The 12920-nt window shown below is 41.6% G+C and overlaps 1 protein-coding gene across 1 annotated transcript; it reads right to left on the bottom strand.

Moving 5' to 3' along the window:
* Positions 1 to 1448: 1448 nt before the first annotated feature.
* LOC112080941 (vesicular inhibitory amino acid transporter) lies at positions 1449 to 5331 on the bottom strand. The gene is made up of 2 exons (XM_024146886.2): positions 4487 to 5331; positions 1449 to 3031 (listed from the first exon to the last, which is right to left on the bottom strand). Exons 1-2 carry the CDS (start codon positions 4904 to 4906, stop codon positions 1844 to 1846), a joined length of 1608 nt encoding a protein of 535 aa, XP_024002654.1. The 5' UTR covers positions 4907 to 5331; the 3' UTR covers positions 1449 to 1843.
* Positions 5332 to 12920: the final 7589 nt, after the last annotated feature.

Below are 12920 nucleotides of genomic sequence, written 5' to 3'. Positions count from 1 at the left end.
AAAAAAATACATGTTTCTCACGGTTTTCGTTTTCATCACATAAAACCACACACATGTATACAATATCATTTCACTTATTTCTTTATTCTTTAATATTCATTTTCACGATATATGATAACGATTTATGAGATATAGGCTACATTCCATCTTTTTGAAACCACAATAACACTACACATACGGTTTGATAACATTTCCACATGACCCGTTGGATTGCACAGAATGAAAAATGTCTTTATGCACATGTTCTTCTTTGTATGATGTCTTCATATTTGTATGATTCAGACACTTGATTCCGGACCTCGAATTATTCAAATTAATATCGCATGAATAGTTTACAATTAAAATGCATAATGTGAAACAGGGGATAACTTCAAATTGAGAGTGACAGAATTCCATGTGGGTTGGCTGTTCTTACTGACGCGACAGTATTTTCCTCTGTCTAGGGCGAATATGGGTCAAATGACTGGAACTTGTGGTCCTAAAACGCCGTCCTCCGAACGCTAACGACATAGTTTTTTACTTCAAGGGCATTTGCCGGTTTATTTCTCACAATTTCGTGTGCGACAGGTAAGTGTAAGCCTAACGATATGTTGTAGGCTAATGGTTATTCATTCAAATATCCAAAACACGTCTTTCCTTATTCTGGTTATAACCGATTTCTTTTCCACCTTCCAATTCCAGAATGATTTTCTTATCTGTCTCAATATCATACATTCAATGCATAGTTAAAGTAGCTGTGTATGTAATTCGACCACTATAATCATACTGTTTCCATTATAGCGCTTGGAGAGAACAATTACTTCTCAATAAAGATATTTGGGATATTCCTAGTATTCAGTAACACATTATATGGGCATCATCCATGATATGTATAGGTGTAGGCCGTCATTGTAAATAACAGTTTGTTCTTAACTGGCTTGCCTTGTTAAATAAAGGTTAAATACATTTAAAAAATGTATTCTATTTATTCTGTCTTGGTGATATACTTTATTGCCATTATATTAGTTGTCATCATGATAGGTCCACATTACAATATTTGAAATATTGCAAATAATTTAGAAGAAGAAAATGGCATCATATCAAAACGCACAACTTCGTTTATACCATTTAGTCACATTATGCCGTTGAATCGTCAAAGTCCACAACCACACGCACTCCTATAATAAAAGCTCCGGGAAAGAACCAAGGGTTGGTTGGCACCCCTAAAGGTTCTATATAGCACCCTTTTGTGGGGTTCTTTGATCAGAACCCCCAGGGGTTCTTCTCCACTGAACCAAACGTCTTTCAATATAGAACCCTTGGGTTCCATATAGGGTTCTAGACCAACGTTGGTTCTATATAGAACCTTAAGTTGTGCCATACATGAAGCAAGCATAGAACCYTTTTTGGTTCTCTCCAGAAGCTTTTTTTCTAAGAATGTAAACTTGAATGTCAAATGAAATGGCTCTCCAGGTGGCACGTGACCTCCATAGAGACATGAAAAGACGCATTGCTCATTTAGCAATTTTGTTTAGGTCGRTTGAACTATTGTAAACCTTCACTCCACTGAAACATATGGATATTCATTTAGTCATATTTAGGCTATACATTACAAGTTGAATTGTCCATATCGTGTGTCATGTTTTGTGACTTTTGTGTCTCTCACTCTCCGCAAGCGCACGCGTGTGTGTCAATGCAAGGGTGTAATGAGCACGCGCAAATGTGTGCGTGCACTGCATTTTGTGCGCGCATTTATTTCGCATGAATTGTGTAAGCATGGGCTGACTGCGCTCAGTGGTGATTTCAGTTATTCACTTTAAGATGTATGTGCAGTAACATCTATATCCAGCAGACTGTGGCTTGGCTAATCTTCTACGCCATATTTATAAGCTTCTATGAGTCCTTCCATTGAGTGGATGAAACCGGAGATAGCGCATATGCCTCCTATTACAAATATAGCGACATCAAAGAATACGTGGTGCCATAGCAGCTTTCTCCATAGCAGCTTGAGGTGGAAGAGGCTGGGGAGCAGAAAGCACAGCCCTGCGCCCGTCAGGCTGCCGGTAAGACCCATGAGAAGGGCAAAATGCGGTACATAAATGGCCATGAGCAACGTGAACACCACAAGACTGCATCTGAGAGAGAGGCCCCACGCTTTCAGGCGTCCATCGCCCCCGTAGCAATTTGGGAACCACGTGCGTTCTTGTTCATTAAAAAATGATTTCTCCAAAACCTCGACTGCAGCGAAGAATGGCAATGGGTATGACAGTAAGGCTTTGGACACTAAGAATAGGTTTACGACAGCCCGGATGGTTGACGGCAGGTTGTCGGTGATGACCTCCTTGGTGGCATCCGCCCAAGTCAGGTAGGCCACGAGGGCGAACAGGCCTTTGAGGACACACGCGGCGATGTGGGTCCAGTTCATCATGCAGTGGAACTCGCTGGGCTTCTGCATGTTCCCCTCGAGCGACGGAAGGAAAATCTGAGAGGTGTAACTGAACACAATGATTCCAATAGAAATTGGGAACTTCTTTACATCGATGTAGAATTTGACTTTGTCCCAGGCCCAGTCACGCGCCCTGGAAAGGCAGTAGGCAATTACCAGGATGTTGATGACGAAGTGCGCGATAGTGCACAGCAAGCTGAATTTTGAGACGGATTTGAGGTTCTTGAGGAAGGCGCAGGGTAGCAGGGCGACGGTGGCCACTATGGCCCAGGACTTCTGAGAGATAGGAAGCGTGGGAAAGCTGTTGTACATCAGGTTACCGCTCACAACTACGTACAGGATACACGTCATTACCAGCTCAATGATCTGGGCTACATTCACGATATGACCACCTAAAGATGGAAACCTCGGCTGACAACACGCGTTGGCTATGTCCACGTATGTGTCCCTCACACGCACCAGTTGACCGTCTTCGTCCTCCTCATACAGGCAGGCGATGAGGATTTTCCCCGTGTAGCAACATACCACGGCGGCGAAAATAATGAGAAACAGTCCGAGGTAGCCCCCGTGGAGAATGGCGTATGGTAAACCCAGAACGAACATCCCCTGAAAACACAAAAATACACAATATGGAGATGGATTGGCCTATGGGAACAACGCATAACCAGTCCACAATATAGGAAATCCAATACAATAGGCTATATAAAATGTGGGTTTTGCTTGGTAATAACTAATGCGTTGTAATAAAGCCTAAACATATGCATATACATGACAGTATAGCTTAAAGCTACGGGTTTGTAGCATTCAATGGTTGACATGGGTATGGACATAATAAACACAAAATGGGTTGGCCAATTCCAGATTATAATATATATTTGTGTAGTATTTGTTGATCATAACGTCATGCATTATAAGTATTATAATATATCCTATGTGTAACATGATGCAATGGGGGATGTAATGCATGTGTTCTGGTGGGGATTCCATTTCGCTGTGAGCGTGCCCATTCCAGCTAATTGTGTTAACGTCATTAAGGGGTTCTAAAGGAGACACGTCTTGACGTAACGGTGACTGCCATGATGATGACTATAGCCGGAATAACGTATGATGGGACGGCACTTGGCTTGGGGACTTTTTTGCTTCATTTTAGTATTTAATAGGATCAACCATAAGCTCTTTATGGGATCCAAACAGGAACAAAGCAACACATCATACGAAATACACTGTCGAGTAAATGTTAACATTTAAACGGTCACCATATATTACATGGTTGTAGGTGATTGACACGCGTAATGTAATGGTGAAGTGCGTTATAAAATGGCTATAACGTATCGGAAAGACTATCGAGAAAAGCACAGAGCCGCATAGATTAGGCTATATCTTAATGACCTTGATGAGATGGTTATCTAGAAGGTCACCTGTCGATCTGAAGGGGAGATCCTTTTAAATAGTAGAGCTGCTACTTGAATGCGCGCCGGATCGAGAGAGCCAAGCTCGTGCGTAAAACCGCATCAATGGATCCAGTACGTCATTTTCTTTTGTCAAATGAAAGTCTATGGGTCTCCTCCATGGAATTAGACTATTTCAGTATATTTATCTTTATTCTCTRGGCTATGTGTATGGCTTCATATAATGAAATACAACAAAACATTACGTTTCACGCCCAGCGGTTATCTTCTTATTCTAACACCCCCGCTCATTATGATCCTATCCAAATCACATAAATGGTCGATGTGTTCAAATAGCCCAATTCATCTCTAAATCCTACATCAAAACGAAATATCCTGTCAGATGGGCTCGTTCTTCTTCTTTATTTTTCATAAGGAACCCTTGGTAGTCTAATTGGTTGTCTATATCGACTGCCGTAACCCATCTCCATGTGCCGTTTTCAAGTATTCATTTCATGGTTGCAATCTGTTTGAAGGAAAAGCTATGTATATTTCTTTACTTTTGGCGGTGGCAGGTAACACGACAAAATGAATGAATGAAGGAGTGAATGRGGGGAAGAGGACACTAGCAAAACCTATGAAGTTTCATCTGGTTATCTGAATGCGTGTTTACCTGAATTGCATTGGTGACGTTCCAGCCCGCTTCCCAAGCGGTGATTTTTGGTGATTTTTCTTCTTCGCCCAGACCTGAGGCTTTAGAACCGGAGGGCGGGGGTCCGGTGCCATCTCTCTGGTAGTGGCTGTCCCCAGTCGCCATTCCGTCTTCTCCTACAGCCATCCCACCCTCTCCACTTCCTTCTCCAGCGTCTCCACCACTCATTTCATCCGATTTCATGATGTCCATCTGCAGTCCTTGCCGGTGATCGTAATCCAAATCATCGCATGCGGCGAAGCCCAGTCCCTCCTCGTCTGTGGCGGCCTGGAAGCCCATCCTGGCCATCATCCCGCTCACCTTCGCAGTGGATTTATTCGACATGGAAGTTGCCGCATTTGACAGTTTATTTTGAAACTTGCTTCGAATTAAATGTGCCATTGTGTCTTCCTCTGTCTGGTTTACCTAGTCGGTGACGTTTTTTCCCCTAATTCAAATACAATAAATTGTCAACAACTTTAGTTTGCAGATATGTTTCTGTACATTAATAAAACGAGGCTATGGTACAAACGGTGGTTTTATAAAGCCCTGATGGATGTTCAGTTGCTATCTCCACTTCTTGATCATCCCCAGGTTCATGTCACCTTCAGACGTCGGCGCTCCGTCTCTGCATCTTGTTAACGCACTCTCTTCTTTAGCTCGACGAAAACGTCCGATCGTGATACACAATTTTTCTGAATGAAACCAATTTATTACGCAGAGGATTACTCTAAATTGCGCGTTGCAATTTCTACTATTTAGTTGGTTTATTGATAATAACGGTTGCAGCAGCGCTTCCACAGTTGGTTTTCCTTGGTCGTTACYGATGCCAATGCGGTACGCTTGAGCCTGGGGGTGGTAAAGAGGAGGCACGTGTCATCATCAGCCTGCCAATGCAAGGACTCTGCTTCGTGAAACACGTCTCCAGCCCCCAGCGGGCGCAGCCACCCCATAGAAGAAAACGGGAGCTATTTGCTGCATTTCTAGGGGAGGTGCTTACGGTACCCCGACCCATCCCTACCCCCATATTCTACAAAACTTAATTCTAACGTCCAATGGCATTCTGGGGGCTTCGACTAAATAACTTTACGTGTGGCMTATAAAAGGAGCTAGGCGGGAACTGAAGGGAGAAACCATCCACTCTTTGGACCTAGTTATGTAACTTTCAGACTAGAATTTGACCACCTTTTGTTATGACCATTGAGTTTCATTTTGAACGACAAGAGGACGTGCGTGTCATTAGTGGCAAAGATAGTTGGATGTGCCTACTGGAATTAAATGGATCGAATTTCAAATGTTTTTTCGTTTATTCGTGAAGAAAATGCTTATTTTCTTGTTTCGTCAATCAAAATAGGCTGTCGATGGTAAGGTGAACGTTAATTCCATGTAGCCAATAGAGAAAGAAAAACGTTTTTTGCTGCTGATTTAAAGGCTGCTTTATTTCTAAGGCTTGCATTTTAWGCACCAGGACATCTTATTTGTTAGAACACTCTTTTTTAAATAACCCTACCTTATATCTAAATAGAAAAATAATATATCCTTGGTTTTGTTTCTAAAACGCCGCCAATAATACATTTGGAAATGAGGATAAAAATGCTGTATTTTCAGGTTAAATGCACTGGCCATAGCACGTTTTATTGTGTCTGCAACGAACCTTCTCGAGATAATATTTTGGATGAAGCTTTCACCTTAATGTGTTTTTTAATTCAACCATTGATTGAGAGAACTATAGCTTTTAATAGCAAACTATTTTTGGAGATCGATATGAGTTGTGAGTTTAAAACAAGAGGCCCAGATATGGGATCATCTCCAGAAAATGTTTATTGCTATGCGTGGATATGGATTTTCATTTTCACTATAAATACTAAATACAAATATTTACTCTTGCATGCAGCACGAGTCCAAAACGTTTTTATTGTTTTACTAAAACAATTTAATTCTCAAATAGCCTAACACAACTATTTAATTATAATAAATACCAATAGGAAGGCCTAGTTTGTAATAATAATAACGTATCATTAACTATCAATAAATAATAATTGTTCGAAGTTAATTTAAAAGTTGACAAATAATAATAAGCTCTTCTGCCCGTGCTAACCCACGCAGTGTGCAACGGACGCAGAAGAAGCCTGAAAATAGGAGCGAGCTAGAAGTTTACATTTTTTACTACAGCAAGTCACCCCAACAGCTTTTTCTTCCTCATGTCACTGATCGTTTGCGTGTGCCGCTTTCCAGTGTTTCGCCAGGCAAAAATAAAGACTTCATGTAAGAGCGCGACACTAATGCCTCGGATGAGTTATATATTTCTAAGCCTAATACTATTCTTCATTCAACCTATTTGGTGCTGAATTAAATGTACAATTTGATTCGAAAAAATGCTTTACAATTTAGGTGAATTGTATTTTTCTTTTTGGACAGGTCTTTTTGGCGTTCTGCAGTGGGAACATAGGATGCGGCTATAAGCCTATTTTTTAAATCCTTAGACATGTTTTATTTTCAACCGAGTGACTATTGATATTTTGATGTTTCTAAACTCATATTATTCTGGGCATGGGGAGCGAAAAAACGACAAAAACAACCCGCCGTCGCTGCTTGGCTTGTTTGAGTGCTGAAGAAAAGCATGGGTTTGATCCTATTGATGTTGTCGGTCTGTTGGACCAGGCTATATCAAGTGCAATACCAACCACCGAAGGCTTCACGCAGCAGCTTACCATCATATCTTCACATTTAAAATAGCTGATTTGCATTTTAGCCTACAGTCACGTGTATCTGCCAGGTTTCTAACACATTAAGGGGACACTAAAACATCAAACATCACCAGGAATTAGCTGGAAAAATACCTATGAAAAACACATTTTAAAAAATCCCACCAGTGATTGGTAATGATATCTAGTCTATTAAAATGTTTAGCATATATCTCAATTCCCACAATGAAATGTAAAATATAACGTTCCCTAAAATACCAGAGAAAAGGGGGCTTAGCCTACACGTTGCACGACCAAACATAAACGGTATTTTCTGAGAGAGACGACAGAGTCAGAAATACAATAGAAGCGGTCCCCAGAGAGAGTGAAGGGGTTAATCACAGGCGGCGTTATCAGCCTCGTCCAGACCTCCTCTGATCTGTAGGACTGTCTGATTGAATGTGTTGTAGAATGAAAAGAACAGCCATGACACCAGAAGAGAGGGGGTTACAGTGCTGAATCTAAGGTAGATTCCCTCCGCAAGACTTGCTTACAGATAATCATCCGCATTGTTTATTAGCCAATTGTTTATTAACGGTAGGCATACTTATTATTTTACATTTACGTTTTAGGGAATTAGCACACACTCGTTTTAATTATTTGTTATGAAGAACATAAATGAAATGGTCAAAACAAAAATGTTTACACACATGTTTAAATCTGCACTAAAAGAAAAGCACAAAATATTGATTATACAAAAAAATTGCTTATTTGACTGGCTGTCAGTCTTTTCAATCAACCCCATCCCTTTTCCATAAGTGATTCATATTTTGTCGAGTGCGCATGATCTTGTGTTCCATGAACACATTAATAACGTGGTATTGACGTTTTGTGTGATGGCAGGCCGTATGCAGGTGCAAAACCTAAAAAAAACATCAGTTAATGTTGATGGAATTCGCAAATGGAGAGCCAGCGAGTCTGAGAGAGGCCTCGTTCGACTCGTTCCACTGTGCATATAATCTGTCCGATAGATTGTCCTCACTACGTCCAGTCTTTAAGATATGTCCTGGTTAGGCATTCCTCACTACTTTCCAGTCTTTAGAAATGTCTCTGGTCAGGTATTCCTCACTACCGTCCAGTCTTTAGAAATGTCCCTGGTCAGTTATTCCTCACTACGTCCAGTCTTTAGAAATGTCCCTGGTCAGGTATTCCTCACTACCGTCCAGTCTTTAGAAATGTCTCTGGTCAGTTATTCCTCACTACGTCCAGTCTTTAGATATGTCTCTGGTCAGGTATTCCTCACTACCGTCCAGTCTTTAGAAATGTCCCTGGTCAGGTATTCCTCACTACCGTCCAGTCTTTAGAAATGGCTCTGGTCAGGTATTGCCAGCAGCATACCCTGCATACCACTGCTGGCTTGCTTCTGAAGCTAAGCAGGGTGGTCTGGTCAGTCCCTGAGTGGGAGACCAGGTGCTGCTGGAAGTGGTGTTGGAGGGCCAGTAGGAGGCACTCTTTCCTCTGGTCTAACAAAGATCCCAATGCCCCAGGGCAGTGATTGGGGACACTGCTCTTGTGTAGGGTGCCGTCTTTCGGATGGGACGTTAAACGGGTGTCCTGACTCTCTGAGATCATTAAAGATCCATGGCACTTATCGTAAGAGTAGGGGTGTTAACCCCGGTGTCCTGGCTAATTCCAATCTGGCCCTCAACCATCACGGTCACCTAATAATCCCCAGTTTACAATTGGCTCATTCATCCCCTCCTCTCCCTGTAACTATTCCCAGGTCGTTGCTGCAAATGAGAACGTGTTCTCAGTCACACTTACCTGGTAAAATAACGGTAAAATAATAAAAAAATAAAAATTCCTCACTACGCGTTCCAGTCTTTGAAATAGTCCCTGGTCAGGTTATTCCTCACTACGTCCAGTCTTTGATATGTCCTGGTCATTATTCCTCACTACGTCCAGTCTTTAGAAATGTCTCTGGTCAGGTATTCCTCACTACCGTCAGTCTTTAGAAGTCCCTGGTCAGGTATTCCTCACTACTGTCCAGTCTTTAGATATGTCCCTGGTAGGTATTCCTCACTACCGTTCAGTCTTTAGATATGTCCTCTGGTAGGTATTCCTCACTACCGTCCAGTCTTTAGATATGTCCCTGGTCAGGTATTCCTCACTACCGTCCAGTCTTTAGATATGTCTCTGTCAGGTTATTCCTCATAGCCGTCTTCTAGATATGTCCTGGTCAGTGTATTCCTCACTACCGTTCAGTCTTTAGATATGTCTCTGGTTAGGTATTCCTCACTACCGTCCAGTCTTTAGATATGTCCCTGGTCAGGTATTCCTCACTACCGTCCAGTCTTTAGAATTGTCCCTGGTCAGGTATTCCTCACTACGTCCAGTCTTTAATATGTCTCTGGTCAGGTATTCATCACTACCGTTCAGTCTTTAGAAATGTCTCTGGTCGTATTCCTCACTACCGTTCAGTTTTAGAAATGTCTCTGGTCAGTTATCCTCACTACCGTTCAGTCTCAAGGGTTTAGAAATGTCTCTGGTCAGGGATTCCTCACTACCGTCCAGTCTTTAAAAATGTCCTGGTCAGTATCCTCACTACGTCAGCTCTTTAGCAAGTCTCTGGTCAGTATTCCTACTACCGTTCAGTCTTAGAAATGTCTCTGGTAGGTATTCCTCACGTACTGGTCCAGTCCTCTTTAGATATGTCCCTGGTCAGGTATTCCTCACTACCGTCATCAGTCTTTAGAAAATGTCTCTGTCAGGTATTCCTCACTACGTCCAGTCTTAGAATGTCCTGGTCAGTATTCCTCACTACCGTTCAGTTCTTGATAGATCCTCTGAGGTATAGAGTTCCTCACACTCGTCCAGTCTTTAGATATTCCTGGTCAGGTATTCCTCACTAACCGTCCAGCTCTTTAGAAATGTCTCTTGGTCCAGGTATTCCTCACTACCGTTCAGTCTTTAGAAATGTCTCTGTCAGTATTCCTACTACCGTTCAGTTTTATAGATATGTCTCTGGTCAGCTATTCCTCACTACCGTTCAGTCTTTAGATATGTCCATGGTAGTGATCTGCCTCACTACGTCCAGTCTTTAAGATATTCTCTGGTCAGGTATTCCTCACACCGTCCGTTCTTAGATTTCCCTGGTCAGGTATTACCTCCATACCGTTCCAGCTTTAGAGAATGTCTCTGTCAGGTACTTCCTGAATACCGGTCCATCTGTTCGAATTGCCCTTGGGTCCAGTTATATTTGCAACTATAACAACCTCTCAAGTACATACATTCTAGTTTCATCTTGATAAATATAATCAGCAAATCAATGTGATTCCGTGTGTGTGTTTTTGTGTGTGTATGTGTGTGTGTATGTGTGTGTGTGTGTGTCTTTGTGTGTGTGTGTGTGTGTGTGGTTTGCTCACCATTTTATGTTTGATTCGAATACCAGAGCTGTAGCCTATAGTGAACACATTCATGGTCTGGGTGCGATTGAATTGCATGGCGGTAATAGTGATTTTATCTAGTCAATGCTCACTTTATCACCTATCATTGAAGGCAACAAGGGGTCAAGATGTCGGGTCCCAGGAGGATTCTCAACGAATAGTTGTCACCTTGAGAATACAGATTAAGGGAAGATAGCCAATAAACGCTTGTTTTATATCGCATGTAGCCAATTCGGTTTGTGGCTCTATTGTTTTTGAGGCACCCATGTATTGTGTAGGCCTTACAGGGGCAGAGGGAACATATTCACAGGCCGTGTTTAAAAAAAATATGATGTGGAGTCAATCGAAAAGTCACGCGTCTCTTCTCCTCTCCTCACTCCTCACGCGTCTCTTCACTCCTCTCCTCACACCAATTCACCGGTGGGCCTCTAGACCCCTCCCACCTCCGGCTCTGCAGCAGTCTGCTCGCTCATTTTCCCTATTACACACTTGGCTGAGCTGGCACATGTCCCCTCCTCCCCCAACCACAAAATGATTCATTAGCACAATATGAGCCACTGAAGAGAAAATATGTTTGTCAAATATTCTTAGATGTGGTTGAATTTCTACCAAACCAAARCATGTAGGCTATGATAGCAAGCAATGCCACAAATCATTTAGTAAAATAAAATAACAATCGTATAATGCCCATAAATAACATATTTCAAGTTTATGTGTGAGAGAGAGAGAGAGAGAAAGAAAGAGAGAGAGTGAGTGAAAGAGAGAGAAAGAGAAAGAAAGAGAGAGAGTGAGTGAAAGAGAAAGAGAGAGAGAGAGAAAGAGAAAGAAAGAGAGAGAGTGAGAGAGAAAGAAAGAGAGCGAGTGAGAGAGAAAGAAAGAGAGAGTGAGAGAGAAAGAAAGAAAGAAAGAGAGAGTGAAAGAGAGATAGATTCTACAAGAAAGAGTGTGTGAAGTGAACCTCCCGTGTCTGTGCGCGCGGGTACGTTAATCAGTGTAGTAGGGAGATGTCTTAAAGAGAGAGAGAATTGAGAACACTCACTGTCACTGTAGCCGTGATGATGGTAATGGGGGGAGAGATCACTCAGAACACTGCACTGTGCTGTGCGCTTGAGGGAGGCTGAAAGTCATAGCACACAAACTCGGAGCTTTTCGATCATGCGCAGTACAGGCTGGAACATGCGCTCGCTCATGCTTTGCCTAAAACAATTGGTTAAAGGGAACAGGGGACTTGATATTGGTGACAGATGTAAGAAATCACACGAACTTAATAACATAGGCTACTGTTACAGTAGGTCTATGGCTGTGTTTGATGTCAGCTGTGTCCATGTTACATATGTAGGTTACCCCTGTCTCATCACGTTTGTATGATCTGACATCCATAACAATAACACAATTTAGGTTTAACAGCACGATGTAGAAATATGATCCAGTTATTTAATTCAAAGCTAGGCCTATTTTCATATYCTGTAAGAAAAACGTTGCATATAGGCCACTAGACCATAGCCTGTCTATTCCCCTTTCATTTAACCCTTGGCTGGCTGACTGACTGACGTGGTCACGTCGTAGACAGCTCAGCGAGGCAGAAAATAACACATAACACACTTCAATTAATAAGGAAACGTGAAAAGACACTCCGTCTCTCTAGAGACCGCGCACGACGCAGGGGAATTAGCCTATCCAGAGAGCTTTTCTCTGTCCGGAACCCATTAACATTAGCATCACAATCACTGCATTATCACCCTGATTAGCCAATATTTAGCCAAATTATATTGCCAACTTCAATTAAATGTATATACCACCTCCTAGAACCATAGAATTTGGAATTAAAATACTGGAATGTACATGAACGTTCTTATGACGGGATAAAGGCCAGCTAATTTGGTCGACCAGTACTGGGATAACATTTTGTTTCAATTTGAAGATTATATGCGTTGTGTGTTAGCTAGCTAGCCAGACAGTTTTAAAGGAATTCATTCATAAATGTTTCTTAATTAACTGCCAATATGCCAATATTCCATTCAAACAATGCAGTCAATCCACAGGCATACACTGGATGAAATCAGTTGATGATAGAACTGACAAGATGTAAATTAAACAAGTATTGATATTGTATTATATAACAACACTCACAGCTTTCCTAGAAAACTAAAATGTAAACATTTATGGTGTGTTTACATGTTTTGAGGCTATTTGTACAGAACCCTTGAATTAAACCTGTATAAACTGTATTTATAATTATATGACAATTTTTTAGGTTGACAATAATTATGTTAGGCCTACACAAAT

The sequence above is a fragment of the Salvelinus sp. IW2-2015 genome, unplaced genomic scaffold, assembly GCF_002910315.2.
Source record: "Salvelinus sp. IW2-2015 unplaced genomic scaffold, ASM291031v2 Un_scaffold16599, whole genome shotgun sequence".
Lineage (NCBI taxonomy): Eukaryota > Metazoa > Chordata > Actinopteri > Salmoniformes > Salmonidae > Salvelinus > Salvelinus sp. IW2-2015.
The sequence above is the reverse complement of the archived record's forward strand: the minus strand, read 5'-3'. Positions and strand labels throughout refer to the sequence as shown.